A 19,923-nucleotide genomic window follows, 5' to 3' on the forward strand; every position below is an offset into this window, starting at 1 on the left:
GTTAATGCAACTTATACAATGATAGGAGAAAATAATCATCTGTTTTGTGGCTTTACGAAAGCTCTTTGTGGAATCCAATTATGAATGTTTACAATGTGGACTCTCCATTTGAGACACATAAACATACTCATTTGTATATGTATTTGGCTTTCTTTCTGTGATCTAATATGGCTTCCATATATTGTTTAGTTCACTATTTACAGTGTATAATTGTAGAAGACTTAGCTCCAAGACTATTTGCTGTCTATCAGGACTCCTTGCAGAAAGGGATAATGCCAGCAAGTATGAGATCAGCTGTTATCACCATACCTCATTATTGTGGAAATTATCAGCCTATTTCATTAATCAATGTTTTTTTTTTAAGATTATTTTTTGGGGCTTTTTCCCTTTATTGTGTAGCGACAGTAGAGAGAAAGATGGGGGGTGACACGCAGCAAAAAGCAGCAGATTGGATTCAAACTCAGCGCCGCTGCAGGACTCAGCCAACATGGGGCGAACACTCTTACTGGGTGAGCTAGAGGCCACCCCCTCATTAATCAATGTTGATGAGAAAATCATCTCTAAAGTACTGGCAGCTAGATTAGAGAAGGTGCTTCTTAGTCTGGTACACACAGATCAAGTGGGGTTTGTTAAGAATAGGTTTTCTGCTGACAATTTACGTAGATTATTGCATGTTATGTGGAAGTGTCGGAAAGAAAATGATCCCGTAGATGCAGAGAAGGCGTTCGATAAAGTTGAGTTTGCCTTCCTTTTTAATGCACTAAAAAAAAGTCCCTCCTTTATACAGTGGTTACAGCTAGTTTATACGGAGCCAATGGCAACTGTTCTTACTAGTGGAGTCATGTCACCCTCATTCAGCCTTAGTTGCAGCATTTGCCCTGTTTTTAGAACCTTTTACAATTGCGTTGCGTAAAAATATTATTTTTTTTTAACGATTATTTTTTGGGGCTTTTCCCTTTATTAGTAGTAGTGACAGTGGATAGACATGAAAGGGGGAGAGAGACGGGGGATGATGCGCAGCAAAGGGCAGCAGGTCGGATTCCAACCCTGCGCCGCTGCAGGACTCAGCAATCATGGGGCGAAAGCTGGTGAGGTAGAGGCCGCCCCAGGACACAAACCTTTTCTATATGGGGATGATATTCTTTTGGTGTCAAGTAACCCACACACAGCAACATCTGAGATCTCTTCAATTATTGATTCCTTTTCTGAAATTTCCAGTTACACTATTAACTGGGATAAATCAGCTAAGCTATGTCCCCCAGCCACGAGGGAGTCCTGGCACTTCAAGTGCATGCCGGCAGGTTTGACTTATTTAGGGATTAAACTAACAACAGGCTTGGAAAAAATAATGCAAACTAATATCTCTCCAGTTATTCAAGCTATCCAACCTGTCCTACATACAAAACTGGGCAAAAATGAATATATCTTTATTAGGAAGGATTCATTTGGTTAAGATGATTGCCACTCCCAAGATTAATTATATTTTCTATATGTTACCTTTACATTTTCCACCCCACCTTTTAAAACTGTTTAACACTGTTGTAGAGAGCTATGTGTGGGCAGGCAAAAAATCTATTTTAACCATACAAAATTATATGCAGCTAAAGAGAGTGGAGGGTTTTGCACTTTCCAAATTAGACTGGTATCACTATGCAATCTCACTTTCTCAGCTATCTAAGATAAATTGAAGTAAGTAAGTAAGTAAGTAAACTTTATTTATATAGCACCTTTCACAGACAAGAAGGGTCACAAAGTGCTTTACAGAAGGAACAAATAAAAGAAACAACAACAAATAAAATACAATACAAAGCCATATTGCTAACTAAATGCTTGTCTAAAAAGATGTCTCCGGGAACCATCACCTTATCGTGGTGGAGAGGTTTGTGTGTCCCTATGAATCTGAGGGCTGTGTTGTCTGGAGCTGTGTGTTCCTGGTAGGGTCTCCCAAGGCAAAGTGGTCTCAGGTGAGGGGCCAGACAAAGAATGGTTCAAAAACCCTATGAGCCAACGTAGAAGAGGTGAAGTTACCCTGCCCGGAGGAAGCCCGGGGCCCCCGTCTGGAGCCAGGCCCAGATGGTGGGCTCGTCAGCGAGCGCCTGGTGGCCGGGTTTGCCACGAAGCCCGGTCGGGCACAGCCCGAAGAAGCAACGTGGCAACTCCCTCTCCATCCCATGGGCCCACCACCTGTGGGAGGAACCGCTGGGGTCGGGTGCGCTGCCACACGGGTGGCAGTGAAGGTCAGGGGCCTCGACGAAACAGACACGGGCAGCAGACGCTGGCTCTGGGGACGTGGAACGTCACCTCTCTGTGGGGGAAGGAGCCGGAACTGGTGCGGGAGGTGGAGCGCTACCGGTTAGATATGGTGGGGCTTACCTCTACGCACAGTCTCTGAGCGTAGAGGTTCTGGAACCATACTCCTGGATAGGGGTTGGACTCTTTTCTTCTCCGGAGTTGCCCAGGGTGTGAGGCGGGTGTGGGGATACACACAAGCCCCCGGCTGAGCGCCGCTACGTTGGAGTTTACCCCGGTGGACGAGAGGGTCGCCTCTCTACGCCTGCGGGTTGTGGGGGGGAAAACTCTGACTGTTGTTTGTGCATATGCACCAAACAAGAGTTCGGAGTACTTGGCCTTCTTGGAGACCTTGACTGGAGTCCTGCATGGGGTTCCAGTGGGGGACTCCATTGTTCTGCTGGGGGACTTTAACACGCACGTGGGCAATGATGGAGACACATGGAGAGGCGTGATTGGGAGGAACGGCCTCCCTGATCTAAACCAGAGTGGTTGTTTGTTGTTGGACTTCTGGGCTAGTCATGGATTGTCTATAACAAACACCATGTTCGAACATAGGGATGCTCATAAGTGTACTTGGTACCAGAGCACCCTAGGCCAAAGGTCAATGATTGATTTTATAATTGTTTCATCTGATTTGAGGCCGTATGTTTTGGACACTCGGGTGAAGAGAGGGGCAGAGCTGTCAACCGATCACCATCTGGTGGTGAGTTGGGTCAGGGGGTGGGGGAAGACTCTGGACAGACCTGGTAAGCCCAAACGGGTAGTGCGGGTAAATTGGGAACGTCTGGAGGAGGCCCCTGTCCGACAGACTTTCAACTCACACCTCCGGCGGAGCTTTTCGTGCATCCCTGTGGAGGCTGGGGGCATTGAACCCGAGTGGACAATGTTCAAAGTTTCCATTGCTGAAGCTGCGGCGAGGAGCTGTGGTCTTAGGGTCTTAGGTGCCTCAAGGGGCGGTAACCCACGAACACCGTGGTGGACACCGGTGGTCAGGGAAGCCGTCCGGGATATGTTATCGCAGAGGACTCTGGAGGCGGTTGCAGGGTACCGAAGGGCCCGAAGGGCTACAGCCTCTGCCGTGAAAGAGGCAAAGCAGCGGGTGTGGGAGAAGTTTGGAGAAGACATGGAGAAGGACTTTCGGTCGGCACCAAAGTGCTTCTGGAAAACTGTTCGCCACCTCAGGAGGGGGAAGCGGGGAACCATCCAAGCTGTGTACAGTAAGGATGGGACATTGTTGACCTCAACTGAGGAGGTAATAGGGCAGTGGAAGGAGCACTTTGAGGAACTCCTGAATCCGACTAATACGCCCTCTATGTTAGAGGCAGAGCTGGAGGATGATGGGGGATCATTGTCAATTTCCCAGGTGGAAGTCACTGATGTAGTCAAACAACTCCACAGTGGCAAAGCCCATGGGATTGATGAGATCCGTCCAGAAATGCTCAAGGCTCTGGGTGTGGAGGGGCTGTCCTGGTTGACACGCCTCTTCAACATTGCATGGAAGTCTGGGACGGTGCCAAAGGAGTGGCAGACCGGGGTGGTGGTTCCCCTTTTTAAAAAGGGGGACCAGAGGGTGTGTGCCAATTACAGGGGTATCACACTTCTCAGCCTCCCTGGTAAAGTCTACTCCAAGGTGCTGGAAAGGAGGGTTCGGCCGATAGTCGAACCTCGGGTTGAGGAGGAACAATGCGGATTCCGTCCTGGTCGTGGAACAACGGACCAGATCTTTACTCTCGCAAGGATCCTGGAGGGAGCCTGGGAGTATGCCCAACTGGTCTACATGTGTTTTGTGAATCTGGAAAAGGCGTATGACCGGGTCCCCCTGGAGATACTGTGGGAGGTGCTGCGGGAGTATGGGGTGAGGGGGTCTCTTCTCAGGGCCATCCAATCTCTGAACAACCAAAGTGAGAGCTGTGTCCGGGTTCTCGGCAGTAAGTCGGACTCGTTTCAGGTGAGGGTTGGCCTCCGCCAGGGCTGCGCTTTGTCACCAATCCTGTTTGTAACATTTATGGACAGGATATCGAGGCGTAGTCAGGGTGGGGAGGGGTTGCGGTTCGGTTTGGTCCTGATGGGGCGGCTGTGGCTCAGTGGTAGAGCGGTTGCCTGCCAATCGGAAGGTTGGCGATCCTTGGCCCTGCAGTCCCATGTCGAAGTGTCCTTGGGCAAGACACTGAACCCCGAGTTGGCACCTTGTACGGCAGCCTCGGCCGCAGTGTATGAATGTGTGTGAATGGTGAATGGTTCCTGTACAATGTTAAAGCGCTTTGAGTAGTCATTGAGACTAGAAAAGCGCTATATAAGAACAGTCCATTTACATTTACATCATCGGCCTGCGACCTTCAGCACTCACTAGATTGGTTCGCAGCCGAGAGTGAAGCGGTTGGGATGAGGAGAAATCGGAGGCCATGGTTCTCAGCAGGAAACCGATGGAGTGCCTACTCCAGGTAGGAAATGAGTCCTTACCCCAAGTGAAGGAGTTCAAGTACCTTGGGGTTTTGTTCGCGAGTGAGGGGACAATGGAGCGGGAGATTGGTCGGAGAATCGGCGCAGCTGGTGTGGTATTACATTCAATTTATCGCACCGTTGTGACGAAAAGAGAGCTGAGCCAGAAGGCAAAGCTCTCGATCTACCGGTCAGTTTTTGTTCCTACCCTCACCTATGGTCATGAAGGCTGGGTCATGACCGAAAGAACAAGATCCAGGGTACAAGCGGCCAGAATGGGTTTCCTCAGGAGGGTGGCTGGCGTCTCCCTTAGAGAAAGGGTGAGAAGCTCAGTCATCCGTGAGGAGCTCGTCCTGGTCCTTCGCGTCGAAAGGAGCCAGTTGAGGTGGTTTGGGCATCTGGTAAGGATGCCCCCTGGGCGCCTCCCTAGGGAGGTGTTCCAGGCACGTCCAGCTGGGAGGAGGCCTCAGGGAAGACCCAGGACTAGGTGGAGGGATTATATCTCCAACCTGGCCTGGGAACGCCTCGGGATCCCCCAGTCGGAGCTGGTTAATGTTGCTCGGAAAAGGGAAGTTTGGGGTCCCCTGCTGGAGCTGCTCCCCCCGCGACCGACACCGGATAAGCGGACGAAGATGGATGGATGGATAAAAAGATGTGTCTTTAGGTGTTTCCTAAAAGTTTCAACAGAGTCCAAGGCTCTCAGGGCTAAAGGGAGAGAGTTCCAGAGCCTTGGAGCCACCACAGAAAATGCATGATCACCTCTTGTTTAAAAACGTGTTCTGGGAACAGTTAAGAGGTCTTGACTTGAAGACCTCAGAGAGCGACCAGAAGTGTGTGCGTGCAATAGATCCTGGATGTAAGAGGGAGCTTGGCCGTGTAAGGCTCTATAAGTAATGGTTAAAATTTTAAAATGCACTCTAAAACCAATTGGTAGCCAGTGAAGAGCCTTAAGCACAGGAGTAATGTGCGATCTCCTGTTGGTATTAGACAGAAGTCTTGCTGCTGCATTCTGTACAACTTGCAATTTGTCAATGGATGGAAGTGCCAGCCTGGGCAGGGATTGAGGAAGAATTAGTGGCCCCGACTTCTTTGGAAGGCTTCCTGACTCTACAGATAGACCCGTGCCTGTTAAGAATCCAGTGTTGTGCATATTTAGGACCGAATCTCCAGTTTTAAGATTCACTGTATCTCGTTTTTGGGTCAAATGGCCTTTTGAATGGGAGTGCTAGGGGCACTCTCATGCTAGTCTCAAAATAGCTATTTTCGAAACACTAAGAAGGCTCGACACCACATGAAACTTTGCTTCAAATATCACCAGGGGCTCTACACCTTAACGCAAGCATTGACAAAATTCTTTTTGTACACAGATTTACTAAAAAACAAGTTTTAGAGCAACTCACCGCAGCTGTTGTTGTTTCCAGCAACTACCACTCAAAACGAGTTGATACCCGAATGCGAATGAACAGACTCCATATGAGGCTCCTTTTTCAACTACAAGGTCAATATTGTTTTTCAATAACGAGAAAACAACAACTTATCCGTGCATTTATATGGAGCTAAGCTTTAGGAACTTTCCGTCTTTACTCTCCTCCCTGTTACATTGCATTCAGAAATCGATTGTTTTTGACTGATAAAATGGCTTCGGCCGGAAACAACAACAGCTGCGGTGAGTTGCTCAAAAACTTTCTTTTTAGTAAATCTGTGTACACAAACAGTGTTGTCAATGCTTGCATTAAGGTGTGCCCCTGGTGATGCTTGAAGCAAAGTTTCATGTTGTGTCGAGCCTTTTTAGTATTTCGAAAATAACAATTTTGAGACTAGCATGAGAGTGCCCCTAGCTCTCTCATTCAAAAGGCCATTTGACGCATAAAACGAGAATACGGTGAATCTTAAAAGTGCCGATTCGGTGCTAAATATGATTTTAAACTAAAGTTTGACTCACGTACATTCACAAAAATACCCTAGGATGCATTTTGGCGAGTTACGCTTTAATGTGTAATAGATGAATGTAGTGGAGTAAAAAGTCCAATATTTCTCTCTGAAATGTAGCAGAGTAGAAGTAGAAAGTGGCATGAAAAGAAAAGACTCCCTTAAAGTACAAGTACCTCAAATTATTAGTTATGATTTCACAACTTTAAAATTATTTCACAATTTATTGGTTCACTAATATTTTACTGTTTATTAATATAGTAAATTAATAATATAGTAATATGAATTATATATTTACAGTTTTTTCCAACTGCTTGCACACAAAATCTTTTCATGTCACACGATTTTTGAAACCTCTGACTCAGAGTGCAGAACTACCCAGCAAATAAGCTATTTCTCAGCCTTTCACTCAGCTTTCAATTGAATAAAACACTTTTTTCAAAACATTACACACAATTCTCTACCTAAGACACAAAAATCTAACAGGAAGTGACTTGCTTTCCTTTTCTAAACACAACCAATCAAAATGCTACACTTATTTACCAGGGCACACACACACTCCTCACATTTGCAAACACATTATGTCATAACTGACCACTTTATTAATCACTGCTTTAGTACAGGCCTATACATAGGTCAAAGGTCAGATTACCTGTTTTGAACAATGGATGCCAACAATAGACAGAGAGCAAGGGGAGGAGGAGGAGGGAGAGACAGGGGACGACAACAAGGAGGAGGAAGAGGAGGAGGAGGAGGAGGAGGAGGGAAGAAGAGGAAGAAGGAGAGCCATCTCTGATGAGATCAGGGTCACACTTATTCATCATGTGATCAACCATGGATTGACCAATGAGAGAAGCCCATCTTGAGTAGCTTTACAGTGGCATCCATACTTCTAACCTTCAGAAATGAGAATAGACATGCAACTATCTAATGACTATTTCAGCATTACAAATCAATCAGACTTTGTTTTGCACAAAGTGCATACAATCAACCCCTCTCAGCAGATGACTTTCTCTCTAGAACATTGTAAATGTAGCTATAAGCCTATGAAAGACAAAAGAACTTTAGATTTAGAACAACAATGTGTACATGGTATATCCAAACTTTACTATTATGAAAAAAGTGTTTGCCATTTGATGCAAATGCTTTATTTTGAGATGTGTTTATGGTATTTTGTATTTTCATTTTGAAGGAGATGTGAGGCATTTTGCATTTTGTGTGTGCAGTTTTGGGAATTGTGTGTAGAGTTCTGAAAAAAGGAGACAGTTTTGAAAATGTGTGTAAGCAGTTGGAAAAAAAACTTAAAACCCCTCAGCTTTCTCTATGGCCTCACTTTCATGTCTGTTCTGCAACTTTTCTTTTTCCTCTCTCAGTTCTTTGTCATGCTGTTCCTTCATTTTATTCATCATGTTTACATATTCCCTTTCTCTCTCCTCTCTGTCTCTCTTTCTCTCTTATTCTCTTTCCTCCTCCCTCTTTCTCTCCTCATTCATATCCATCCTCTCCATCTCCTTCTCTCTCTCTTTCCTCTCCCTCTCTCTCTCTCAGCCTGAAGTTATTCATTAAGTTATTCATTAATTAATTCAATTAATTTTCCTGAAGTTTTCTCTCCAATTTCTCTTTTTTTTTGCGTATTTGCTCTTCTTTCTCTTTCAGGATGCGCTGTTTCTCCTCTTCGATTGCCCTCTCGGCCTCTTGGAACATCTCGTTTGTGTAGTGGCTTCCTCCGTTCTTCTGGTTTAAATTTCTGATCTTCTGGAGCAGCTCAGTGACCTGAGAGCGATCCTTCAGCTTATTATTGAAGACATGGTACTGGTCATTACATCTGGTCACGAGTTCTTGCAAGTCTGAGGATTCCATCAAGAAGTCTTCAATAGTTGTGTCTTCAAGAAGGTCCCCATGAGTAAAGAGAACCATGCTGTATCTGTCTGCAGCCTGTCCAAAGATTTCTTGAATCCTTTGCACTGTCTGCTTTTCCTCTTCGGTGTATCTGCCCAGCCGGATGACCACCAGGAACACATGGGGTCCAGGAGCAGCATAAGAGATGCACTGGCATATGTCTTTAGTTGTTCTATCCGTGCCAAACCTGGTGTCAAACAGGCCTGGGGTGTCGATAACAGCCACCTGTTGCCCATCCACCTCAGCTTTGCCCTTGGAACAGTCTACAGTCATAGACTTTGCACTGAACTTTGATTCAAAGCACTGTCGTCCCAGAATGGTGTTTCCAGTGGCACTCTTCCCAATTCCTGTCTTCCCCACTATCACTATCCTCATATCCTCATTATTTCTGCTCCAACCTGTGTAGAAGAATGTGTGACACTGAATATGAATCAGGTTGTACATGAATTGTAGTTTATCCTACAGGAAATCCTATTGTGGCTTATAATGTTGGCTTATTTGGCTTTCTTTCCATGATCTAATATGGCTTCCATATATTGTTTAGTTCACTATTTACACGAAAAGGCAACAGGTATTTTAAAGTACCCCATGCATTAGTGTCTAAGTGACTAATGTGTACCTAAAGAATCTTTGAAATTGGTCCAGTATTGAGCAAGAATGCTGTACCCGGCAGCCGCAAACCGTGCTGTAATGTAATCATATACGGCAAAAAAGACATATGGGGTGCTGTTTGTAAAGCGGCTCCCTCTGAAAATAACAGCAACATTTTGTCACATTTAGCTTCAAACAATGTTTAAAAAACTGGTATGAATTTTTGAGGGTCACTTTTTAGCACATTTAGAACAATATTTGTCGACTTAGAGATATTTTAAATAGTTAAATCTAAACATTAAATGTTACACCTAAATGTTAAATTTAAATATAAATCTAAATATTAAATCTAAATGTTAAATCTAAATCTAAATCTAAATGTTAAATCTAAATATTAAATCTTAATCTAAATCTAAATGTTAAATCTAAATATTAAATCTAAATCTATATCTAAATGTTAATTCTAAAATATTAAATCTAAATCTAAATGTTAAATCTAAATATTAAATCTAAATCTAAATGTTAAATCTAAATATTAAATCTAAATCTAAATGTTAAATCTAAATATTAAATCTAAATCTAAATATAAATGTTAAATATAAATGTTAAATCTAAATCTAAATATACATGTTGAATCTAAATGTTTCGGGTGAAACTAAATATTTAGCTAATATGTAAATTCAAAATACCGGTAATCGTAAGTACCAAAATAAAAGCTCGAGGAGGTCAGTGTGTGTTTATAGTGTCAAATAATGAATAACAAAACATCTCATCCAGGGAAATGGACTCTTGGACATGGATTATCGTGATAATAACTACCTAAATAATAAACACGTTTGGAGAAATAGGGTTAGGGGTTAGAAGAGTATTTACATTACCATCTCACAAGTTTGAGAACATGTGCCTTGGTTGTAGTCTAAAACTTTGCTTTCCTTGGTCTTTTAACAGGTTATGTTTTGAGGCGGTTGCTGTCGCTGTTGAAAAAGTTTGAATAGCCGCCAGGACGGCTCTGCCGATGTTCTCGGCTAACGCCGATTTGTTGGACATTTTCGCAGCGTGACCATGGCCAACATTACCGTACCTGGTCAGGCTCTTGCTGGCCTTCATGCAAGCGAACATGACAGATCAGTCAAAGTGAGCCCCCTCGTGGCTGGCTATAGTGGCTACAGGTCATAAGTCTCCCCCTTCATAAAAGTGACACTAAAAACTCAAAGTACTCTTCAAATACAGTTTCTCCAAATGTGTTTATTATTTAGGTAGTTATTATCACGATAATCCATGTCCAAGAGTCCATTTCCCCGGATGAGATGTTTTGTTATTCATTATTTGACACTATAAACACACACTGACCTCCTCGAGCTTTTATTTTGGTACTTCCGGTTACCGGTATTTTGAATTTACATATTAGCTAAATATTTAGTTTCACCCGAAACATTTAGATTCAACATGTATATTTAGATTTAGATTTAACATTTATATTTAACATTTATATTTAGATTTAGATTTAATATTTAGATTTAACATTTAGATTTAGATTTAGATTTAATATTTTAGAATTAACATTTAGATATAGATTTAGATTTAATATTTAGATTTAACATTTAGATTTAGATTTAACATTTAGATTTATTTAGATTTAATATTTAGATTTAACATTTAGATTTAAGATTTAGATTTAAGATTTAGATTTAACATTTAGATTTAATATTTAGATTTATATTTAAATTTAACATTTAGGTGTAACATTTAATGTTTAGATTTAACTATTTAAAATATCTCTAAGTTGACAAATATTGTTCTAAATGTGCTAAAAAGTGACCCTTAAAAATTCATACCAGTTTTTTAAACATTGTTTGAAGCTAAATGTGACAAAATGTTGCTGTTATTTTCAGAGGGAGCCGCTTTACAAACGGCACCCCATAAAAAGACATCGTCAATTTCCATCCACCATAAGTTCTTTTCTTGCCACTGGCACAGATTATTATTCTGTCTGATAACATTATCATAAGGATCCATACAGAGATAGACCTTTTTGTTAAAGAGTAAAATCCTTTTAAGTTTAACTACCCAGTAGGCTATGTCTATGGAAGCATTAGTCTATAGGAGCTACACAAGACATTACATGAATAAGATTTAGCAGTGATCACCGTTATAACATTATTGTTAATATTGATCAAAACATTAAAAATATAACCAATTATTAAAACGATTAATAAAATGGATACAGCATCATAACTTACCAAAATTGCTGGCCATGTTTAGGTTGTAATAGTTCCTGTCCCTGTTAGGGTTAAAGAGTACGGAGTAGATACTGCTGCTGAAGTAAAGACAGAGTTCAGAGTGTGTCTCTATATATGAGCCAAACCACACCCAGGAATACTTATAGACTTACTCAAAACTACAGATGCTGCTGCACAAATATTTCTTTGACTGATTTTTTGGTCGTGAGGTGGTCAGTCCTGGCACTGGTTTGAGTGTATCTTTTGGTCATTACATTTTCATTTCATAAACAGGTATTAAAAAACTAAAAACGAATAGTTATTTGATTTTCGTTTTAAAATAAATTGAAAATTGAAATACAAGGTTTTTTTTTTTCCTTTTCATGGTCAAAAGAGGATGAGAAAAATTTTAAATATGCTTTGATTTTCATTTTCTATTTCATATAAGGAAAAATAAATCACTAGAACACAGAAACAAAAAAAGGCTATTGTCATTTCCAAGGCAACAGCGCAAGTGTACCACAGCACAGGCTAAAATGACTTTGGATTCCTACTCTGATGTGATTTTAGACATGGCGGAAAAGAAGGCCTGTCATGTGCAGCAATCTCTGTGCGCATATTACAGGTAAGTGGGGGTGCAAGAGGATTTTCTGCACGAAATGTGAGGAGATTTTGCACTGAAAATGAGTCAAACATGATGTGACCATAGACTGTATGGACTCATCTGACACCACGCTGAAGTTAGCTTCCGCTTGGCAGTGTCTGATTCTGCAGCTAAGGGAAACTTATACCCTAACTTCCTGAGCGACTGATCCTCCGTTTTTTTGCACCTCTTTACATAAATATACATAAATATGGTTATGAAATACATCCTGAAATTAATAAATGAGGCAATACATATAAAGATATACATTAGTCATTATAGTTCAATAGCATATGTGTTTTACTTTTATTTATTTCAGGGAACTTCATTTTATGTGTAACGTTACACATTTATTTCCCTATTTGCACGTTTTTTTTTTTTATTAAGTTTGGTTATCTTACAGAGTCAGACTAAAAGCAACTTAGCTGGCTTCCCTGGCATAGTGCCTCAAACCATATGACTACCTGCCAAAAGGAAATAAAATCTTTATACACCTACGAATAAAACATGTGCACAAACAGACACACACACATAAACACACACAGACACACACAAACACACACACACACACACACACACACAATCAGACACACACACACACACACACACACACACACACACACACACACACACAGACACACACACACACACACACACACACACACACACACACTGACAGACACACACACACACACACACACACACACGTTTCTGCCCGTTTAAAGGAAGTTTTTATGTAGGTTTTTATGGGTATGAGCATGCTAGTGTTGTTAATGGAGAATCAGATCAGTTCAGTTTTAATCATTCTTTTATTAACATTATAGCATATTTATATTTGACATTTATGTTACCCCCAAATCATATTAATCACCAGCGGTGGAAGAAGTATTCAGATCCTTTACTTAAGTAAACATACTTATACCACAAGTAAAAGTTCTGCATTGAATATGTTACTTAAGTAAAAGTATGTAAGTATTATCAGGAAAATGTACTTAAAGTATTAAAATTAAAGTACTCAGCAAAAACAACCTCAAATTTTAGAAACTAGGAACGATCAAAACACTTCTTTGTTTTATCATCTTATCATTTTAGCTGTACTTGTAGGCATGTGTATATTGTTGGGTGGTTTAATTTATAATAAAACATATTATATAAACTACATGTGTGTCTTGTGCAAAAATCTTAAAGGGTAACTACCGGTTTTTTTAACCCTATTTTCCTATGTTTTTGTGTCTGAGTGACTGACCTCAGACTTCAGAGCTGTTTCTGGTTAAACAGAAAGGTCTCAAAGAGGTTTTGAAGGTCTATCTCTGAAGGGATCCTTTCCATAATGTTGTCAGACACTTAGAATATTAATCTGAGTCTGTCAGCGGCAGAACCAGCCCTTTAGTGAAGGTAAATACAAGCTGGACAATTGTCCTGTTAACTTACATTGTAGCTTGTGTCTCTGCTGCTGACTGCAGCGATCTCGCTTACTACTGGACCAATGTCAAAGATTGTTGTTCCCATCGGTCACTTAGACACAGAAACATAGGAACACAGGTTGGAAAAACAGTAGGTACTATTTAATGTGTAAAGTAACTAAAGCTGTCAGATGAATGTAGTGGAGTAAAAAGTACAATATTTCTCTCTGAAATGCGGAATAGAAGTAGAAAGTGGCATGAAAAGAAAAGACTAGTACCTCAAATTATAATTATAAACTATTAGGTATGATTTAACAACTTTTAAATTATTTCACAATGTATTTGTTCACTTATATGTTACTGTTTATTAACATATCGGTAGTAAGTTAATAATATAGTAATTTGAATTATTTCTCTAATATAGGACATTTTAGATTTCCATCATTTGCTCATTGACCTAGATGTAAACAAGTAAGCATAAACAAGAGTCAAAAGATGGCAAAGCAAGTTTATTTAAATAACACATATTATACACGAAGGTAATTCAGAGTGCTTTATAACATGCATGAACCACATTAAACATTAAAGTACAGAATGAATAGAAACCACTGCTTACATTTTGTGTAAAGACAAAAGAGAATGACTTTATTGATGCAATATGTGGAAGGGGAATATTAACTGAATTTTATTTCTAAAAAAAACAGGTAGTGAACTTCAGTGCTTAATTTGTAAAGTGGGAGGTCCCAGAGTGCAGAGGGGGGTGGATCCGGCGACTCAAAACTGGGGTTTGAGGTAACAAAAAAATAAAAATGACACTGCCTAGTAGCTTCTCTGACTAAAAAAACCTAAACAACGCTGTGTGTACATCAGGGCAATGTTTATTTTTATTTCAGAACACGCACTGCATCGGTGCGAAATGTAAACAAGTTTTCATAAGCAGCAGTTATCCATCGGACTATTAAATGAACCAAAAAACCCAGCGTGGTCTCCACATTCTTGATCGGCAGAAACGTTTTTTGCTTGTTTGGGATCCGACTGGCCAGCGTATTTGAGCAAGTTAAGCAAACTTTGTTGTCTTTCTGACATTTTTGCCCTGAGTGAAATGAGGCTATATTAGTAATCTCAACTAGAGTTTAGATTCTCTGCCCGAGCCGGGGCCGTTATTTTCCGCCACTATTCTCGGGCCGGGCCGTGCCGTGCCCTTGATCAAGCATTTGTGTGTTTTTTTAATCATTACTTCATTAGCCTAATTGGGTGGGGAGAAAGCTATGCCATAATCAGAAATATTATCTATATAGGCTATATTTAGGCCAAAGTAACAAATGTGTCCAAAAAGTTACACAAGTTGGACTAAAATGTAACGCGTGTCATGCCCGGAGTCTCCTCCTCTCGCACGCATCACACCATCTGTGCTTCGGAGAAGCGCGGTCACGCCATCTACGCTTAAAAATACATTGCGCGTCTACACAAGGTTGCGTGGTAGGCTCAAGGTGTATGTGCTTGGTGTCGGCCGACTTTTAAAAAAGTCAAATCAAATCCAATTGTTTTCTGATTAGTGTTCTACATCTCACAGACTACCACTCTGGTGATTTTCATGTTGTTCTACTGTTTTATTATTTAATAATGGCCTGCCAAAGTCCTATACTGTATACCTATACCTGGCTACAGCAATATTTAATAAATTCATATATATTGAGTCATGTATACTGTATATTGCTGTAGCCAGGTATACAGTATAGTACTAAACAGTAGAACAACATGAAGATCACCACAGTGGTAGTCTGTGAGACGTAGAAAAATAATCTGTTGGAGTTTGCAGAAAACAATTTGATTTTAATTCTTTATGAATTTATTAAATATTGCTGTATACAGTATAGTACTTTGACAGGCCATTATTAAATAATAAAACAGTAGAACAACATGGAAATCACCAGAGTGGAAGTATGTGAGATGGAGAACAATAATCTGGTGGAGTTTGCACAAAACAATTTGATTTAAAATGTTTATGAATTTATTAAATATTGCTGTAGCCAGGTATACAGTATAGGACTTTGGCAGGCCATTATTAAATAATAAAACAGTAGAACAACATGAAAATCACCAGAGTGGTAGTCTGTGAGATGTAGAACACTAATCTGTTGGAGTTTGCAGAAAACAATTTGATTTGATTTGACTTTTTTTAAAGTCTGCCAACACCAAGCACATACACCTTGAGCCTACCACGCAACCTTGTGTAGACGCGCAAAGTATTTTTAAGCGTAGATGGCGTGACCGCGCTTCTCCGAAGCACAGATGGTGTGACCGCTGTCATCCCACCGGGGCTGCTGGCCTGTATGGTGGAGCTTAAGTGCAACATGGAGCTTGAGGATGTAAAGAAAAAAAGAAAAACAGGAGAATTAACTTTGAGCAAGTTTGGAGGAAAGTCGGAGGTTTGTCAAGTGAATTAGGCTAAGTGCGGCACGCTGCTCGCCTATGACAGCTGATAAAACAGGGACGTGGATGATGAACAGACACATGAAGCAGGCTCGCTGTGGCAGACAAGATGATAGTCAGCCTTCAATGTCCTCTTTTGTCTTCTCCAAGCATAAGCTACCCCTGAGGCAAGTTTTTTACAGATCCATTTGCGATCCATTCCATTCTGAATAAAGAAATAGCGCAGTTTACATGCTTCGCTCTTGTTGCATTATTCATTAAGATCATTTTAAACAGATTTCTGCAGTTCAAACAACTCTGAATTGTAGTTGAGAACGTCAGTTATAACGGCCCAATTATTCAAAAAGTGTCGGGTTTAAATCGGGCTCGGGCTCATAATTCCAGTTAATGTGTCGGGCCGGGCTGGGCAAGGACACAACGTGCACGGGCTCGGGTAGAGTCGGGCTTGATTTTTTGGGCCTGAACTAAGCTCTAATCTCAACCAGCACAAGTGCAGCGCCGCGCTGTTAAAGTGTCTCCCCTCCCTCCGTCCTCCCCCCTCCGTCTTACCCTGAAAATTCACCTCAAAACGCATCGAAAATGCAAACGCAAGATTTTTGTGGAACTTCAATGGGGAATAAAGACTAACAAGACAGATAACAACATTACACAAGCAGTAGTTTATTTTTTTCATTTAGGCGATTGATTTTTCCTGGTGGGACAGGAGGTGCCGGATTCAATAAAAAAGGTTCCGGATCCAACGTCCGAGGTGTTCCGGCATGTTCCGGCTCAAATTAAGCCCTGGTGAACTTGATTCTCAATGGTAGCCAATATAGTACATGTATTATATGCATTGTTGCCGATGATGTCGGCCAAGAAGGATGGCCTGGTTCTTCCCAGTTGTAAATTGTTAATGTGAAGTTTTAAAGTATATCAGTATGATAACTTGAGGTAACAATGGCTGATAAGTTGTCATTACCATCCAGTGTTATAGTGAGAGGAGGGACGTTTGGCTCTTTCTTTCTCATTTTAGTCAAGATTTACAGAAAAACCAAATCAGAGAATCGTACAATCATTTTCTGAATCAGATAGCTGCTGTGCTTGGTATCTCAACCTTTCTCTTTCTACTTCCAGTTCTCTTTCACGCTGCTCCTCTAAATATTTCCGCATAATTGCAATATGTCTTTCTCTCTCCTCTTCATCTCTCTTCCTCTCTGCTTCTCTTTCCTCCCTCTGCCTCATCCTCTCCCTCTCTCTTCTCTCCCTCTCTCGCTTCCTCTCCTCCTCTCTCTCTTTCCTCTCCCTCTCTCTTTCAGCCTGAAGTTGTTCATTCATTTTCTTCATCTGTTTTTCATATTTTTCCTGAAGTTTTCTCTCCAATTCCTCTTTTTCTTTGCGTATTTGCTCTTCTTTCTCTTTCAGGATGCGCTGTTTCTCCTCTTCGATTGCCCTCTCGGCCTCTTGGAACATCTCGTTTGTGTAGTGGCTTCCTCCGTTCTTCTGGTTTAAATTTCTGATCTTCTGGAGCAGCTCAGTGACCTGAGAGCGATCCTTCAGCTTATTATTGAAGACATGGTACTGGTCATTACATCTGGTCACGAGTTCTTGCAGGTCTGAGGATTCCATCAAGAAGTCTTCAATAGTTGTGTCTTCAAGAAGGTCCCCATGAGTAAAGAGAACCATGCTGTATCTGTCTGCAGCCTGTCCAAAGATTTCTTGAATCCTTTGCACTGTCTGCTTTTCCTCTTCGGTGTATCTGCCCAGCCGGATGACCACCAGGAACACATGGGGTCCAGGAGCAGCATAAGAGATGCACTGGCATATGTCTTTAGTTGTTCTATCCATGCCAAACCTGGTGTCAAACAGGCCTGGGGTGTCGATAACAGCCACCTGTTGCCCATCCACCTCAGCTTTGCCCTTGGAACAGTCTACAGTCATAGACTTTGCACTGAACTTTGATTCAAAGCACTGTCGTCCCAGAATGGTGTTTCCAGTGGCACTCTTCCCAATTCCTGTCTTCCCCACAATCACTATCCTCATATCCTCATTTTGTTCTGTATGGAAGAATTAATAGCATTAGAAAAAGAATGAATGCTCTAGATATCCATAATCTTTGTTAAGTGCATCAACATTGTGAAACAAATGAAAAAATAATATTAGACTTAAGACTGTAAAATATCCTATTGCTCTATGCTTTTCATTTCAAAAGAGATTCAGTGTTCAGGAGCAGTAATTTGCAGCACATTCATATACTACACAGTAGGTTACCCCCTCATAACATGGCTCCTGTGAAATAATATTTGTCCCAAACTGGCTCTTGAAATTTGACAAGAAGGAGCCCATGCAAGGCAACTTTTAAGTAAAAAGTAATTCTTTACTAAACAAAGGTTAACTCAAATTAACAATGGAGTGTATAAATCAACAATATCAACAATGCAAAAGATTTTTGGCATGTGTGTTGTAGGAATGTTGGGGCCAGGATTTATAGCTGAAGCAAACAAGCACCATAGGCCTATGTCACGCAACAATTGAAGACCGGAAGAACGTCTCTGAGTGGGGATATAGTGGAGCTTTTTACAATGGCAGAGCCCGTAGATACTGCTGGACCAACTCTCTCCACTACCTGCCTGAAGTCACCTACGACGATGTGGTTGGGATTGTAAATGAACTCTCAAAGTAAAAAACATTTTGAAAACGACAAAAAAGATTGTGTAAACTATCAGAGACTTTAATGGTAGAAGCTCCCTCTAGCCATTTACTATGGTAACAGTGAGTTGGACCAATCAGAGACATTGTTGTTATGCTTAGGATTGTGGGCAGTGTAGTTTTTCTCGATAAGATTGCGGCTAAAACATGTTTTTCTTAAAACGAGGTAGATTTCATACAGACTTATAGCTTCAACAGGAGCAGAAACGTTCATTTCACAACCTCGGATGGTTTAGACATTATGGCTGATAATCTAAATCCTCATGGAGAAAGGGACTGTTGACCGGAAGTTTTGATTCCCTACTCTGAGTTCCGGAAGCAGGAAGTGTGACATAGGCCTATTGACACTTAGCCGTGTCATATTCCCCAGCGCTGCCGTTTGTCCAAATATAGTCACTTCTCTCTTAACTTAAAGAGAAGGTGCTTAAACGATAGAGGGTGAAGGGAGGTGTAGCACCAGTCTCTTTGACAGACAGTATGAGAAAAATAATGTTGTTTGTTTTTACATTAAAGTATGTAAACTAGTAGATCCCCAAAATATAAAAGCATGAACCCAAACACAACCATAATATGTCCCCTTTAACAACATGAGTAATAGTATCAGGACTTACCATGGTAGTATTTGCTGGCCATTTTTGGTTGAGTGCAGGTGCTGGGACAGTCTTTCTGCTGCTTCTCATCTTTGTCAGCTGGCTGCTTGCAGCAAACCACACCTACAAGCAGTTACACAGTGGACATAGTGAAACTCAAACTGCAGTTAAAGCAGGGGTTTTACAGTCCAAATGGGAACATCACTCTAAGAAATAAATCTGTGAACTAATCTGGACTTGTGTTTCAGTTAAATAACCATGTCCATGGTAAAAAAAAAAAAAAACAGAACATTATTTGTTATTTAACGGTGTACCTACAGTAAAAAAAAAACAGAACATGTTCTGTTACTAAATGGTGAACCTACACTGTGAGAAAAGTCCGTAAAAATACTGGCTAATATACTGTGTTCATATGAAGGGATTTTCTGTAATTGTCATGTTTCGTCCCTGTGTCTAGTTGTTTGAGTTTGTGTTACATTTTCTGTTTTGTTTTCCGCTTCCTGTTTTATCTTGCAAGTTTTCTCACTTCCTGTTGTGGTCTTGTTTTACGTCCTGCTAGTATTTTTCCGCTTGTGTGATTACCTGTCAATCACTGCTCATGCACGCATAGCGTTCTCCCCTCCCCCTTCCCCGCGCACGAGCTGCAGAAAGGTTTCCCAAAACTCGGGTGAAGTGGCTTTTCAGAGGTGGCATGAGCTTGAAGAAGAAGAACGATACAGACGTAGCCACATTTCTTCTCAACAGCTAACATAATTACCAAGAATGATTTATCTTTCACTTGGTTATTAGTAGTCAAAAGT

At 41.1% G+C, this 19,923-nt stretch overlaps 2 protein-coding genes across 2 annotated transcripts; both read right to left on the reverse strand.

The window, feature by feature from the left end:
* Positions 1–7,961: 7,961 nt before the first annotated feature.
* Positions 7,962–11,519, reverse strand: LOC114563140 (GTPase IMAP family member 4-like). Its single transcript, XM_028589953.1, has 3 exons — positions 11,391–11,519; positions 8,266–8,957; positions 7,962–8,105 (listed from the first exon to the last, which is right to left on the reverse strand). The coding sequence occupies exons 1-3, from the start codon at positions 11,404–11,406 to the stop codon at positions 7,962–7,964; spliced, it is 852 nt and encodes a 283-aa protein (XP_028445754.1). The 5' UTR covers positions 11,407–11,519.
* Positions 11,520–13,864: 2,345 nt separating this feature from the next.
* Positions 13,865–19,225, reverse strand: LOC114563149 (GTPase IMAP family member 7-like). Its single transcript, XM_028589965.1, has 4 exons — positions 19,145–19,225; positions 17,098–17,881; positions 15,636–15,775; positions 13,865–13,872 (listed from the first exon to the last, which is right to left on the reverse strand). The coding sequence occupies exons 1-4, from the start codon at positions 19,164–19,166 to the stop codon at positions 13,865–13,867; spliced, it is 954 nt and encodes a 317-aa protein (XP_028445766.1). The 5' UTR covers positions 19,167–19,225.
* Positions 19,226–19,923: the final 698 nt, after the last annotated feature.

Source organism: Perca flavescens, chromosome 2 (genome assembly GCF_004354835.1).
Source record: "Perca flavescens isolate YP-PL-M2 chromosome 2, PFLA_1.0, whole genome shotgun sequence".
In the NCBI taxonomy this organism is placed as follows: domain Eukaryota; kingdom Metazoa; phylum Chordata; class Actinopteri; order Perciformes; family Percidae; genus Perca; species Perca flavescens.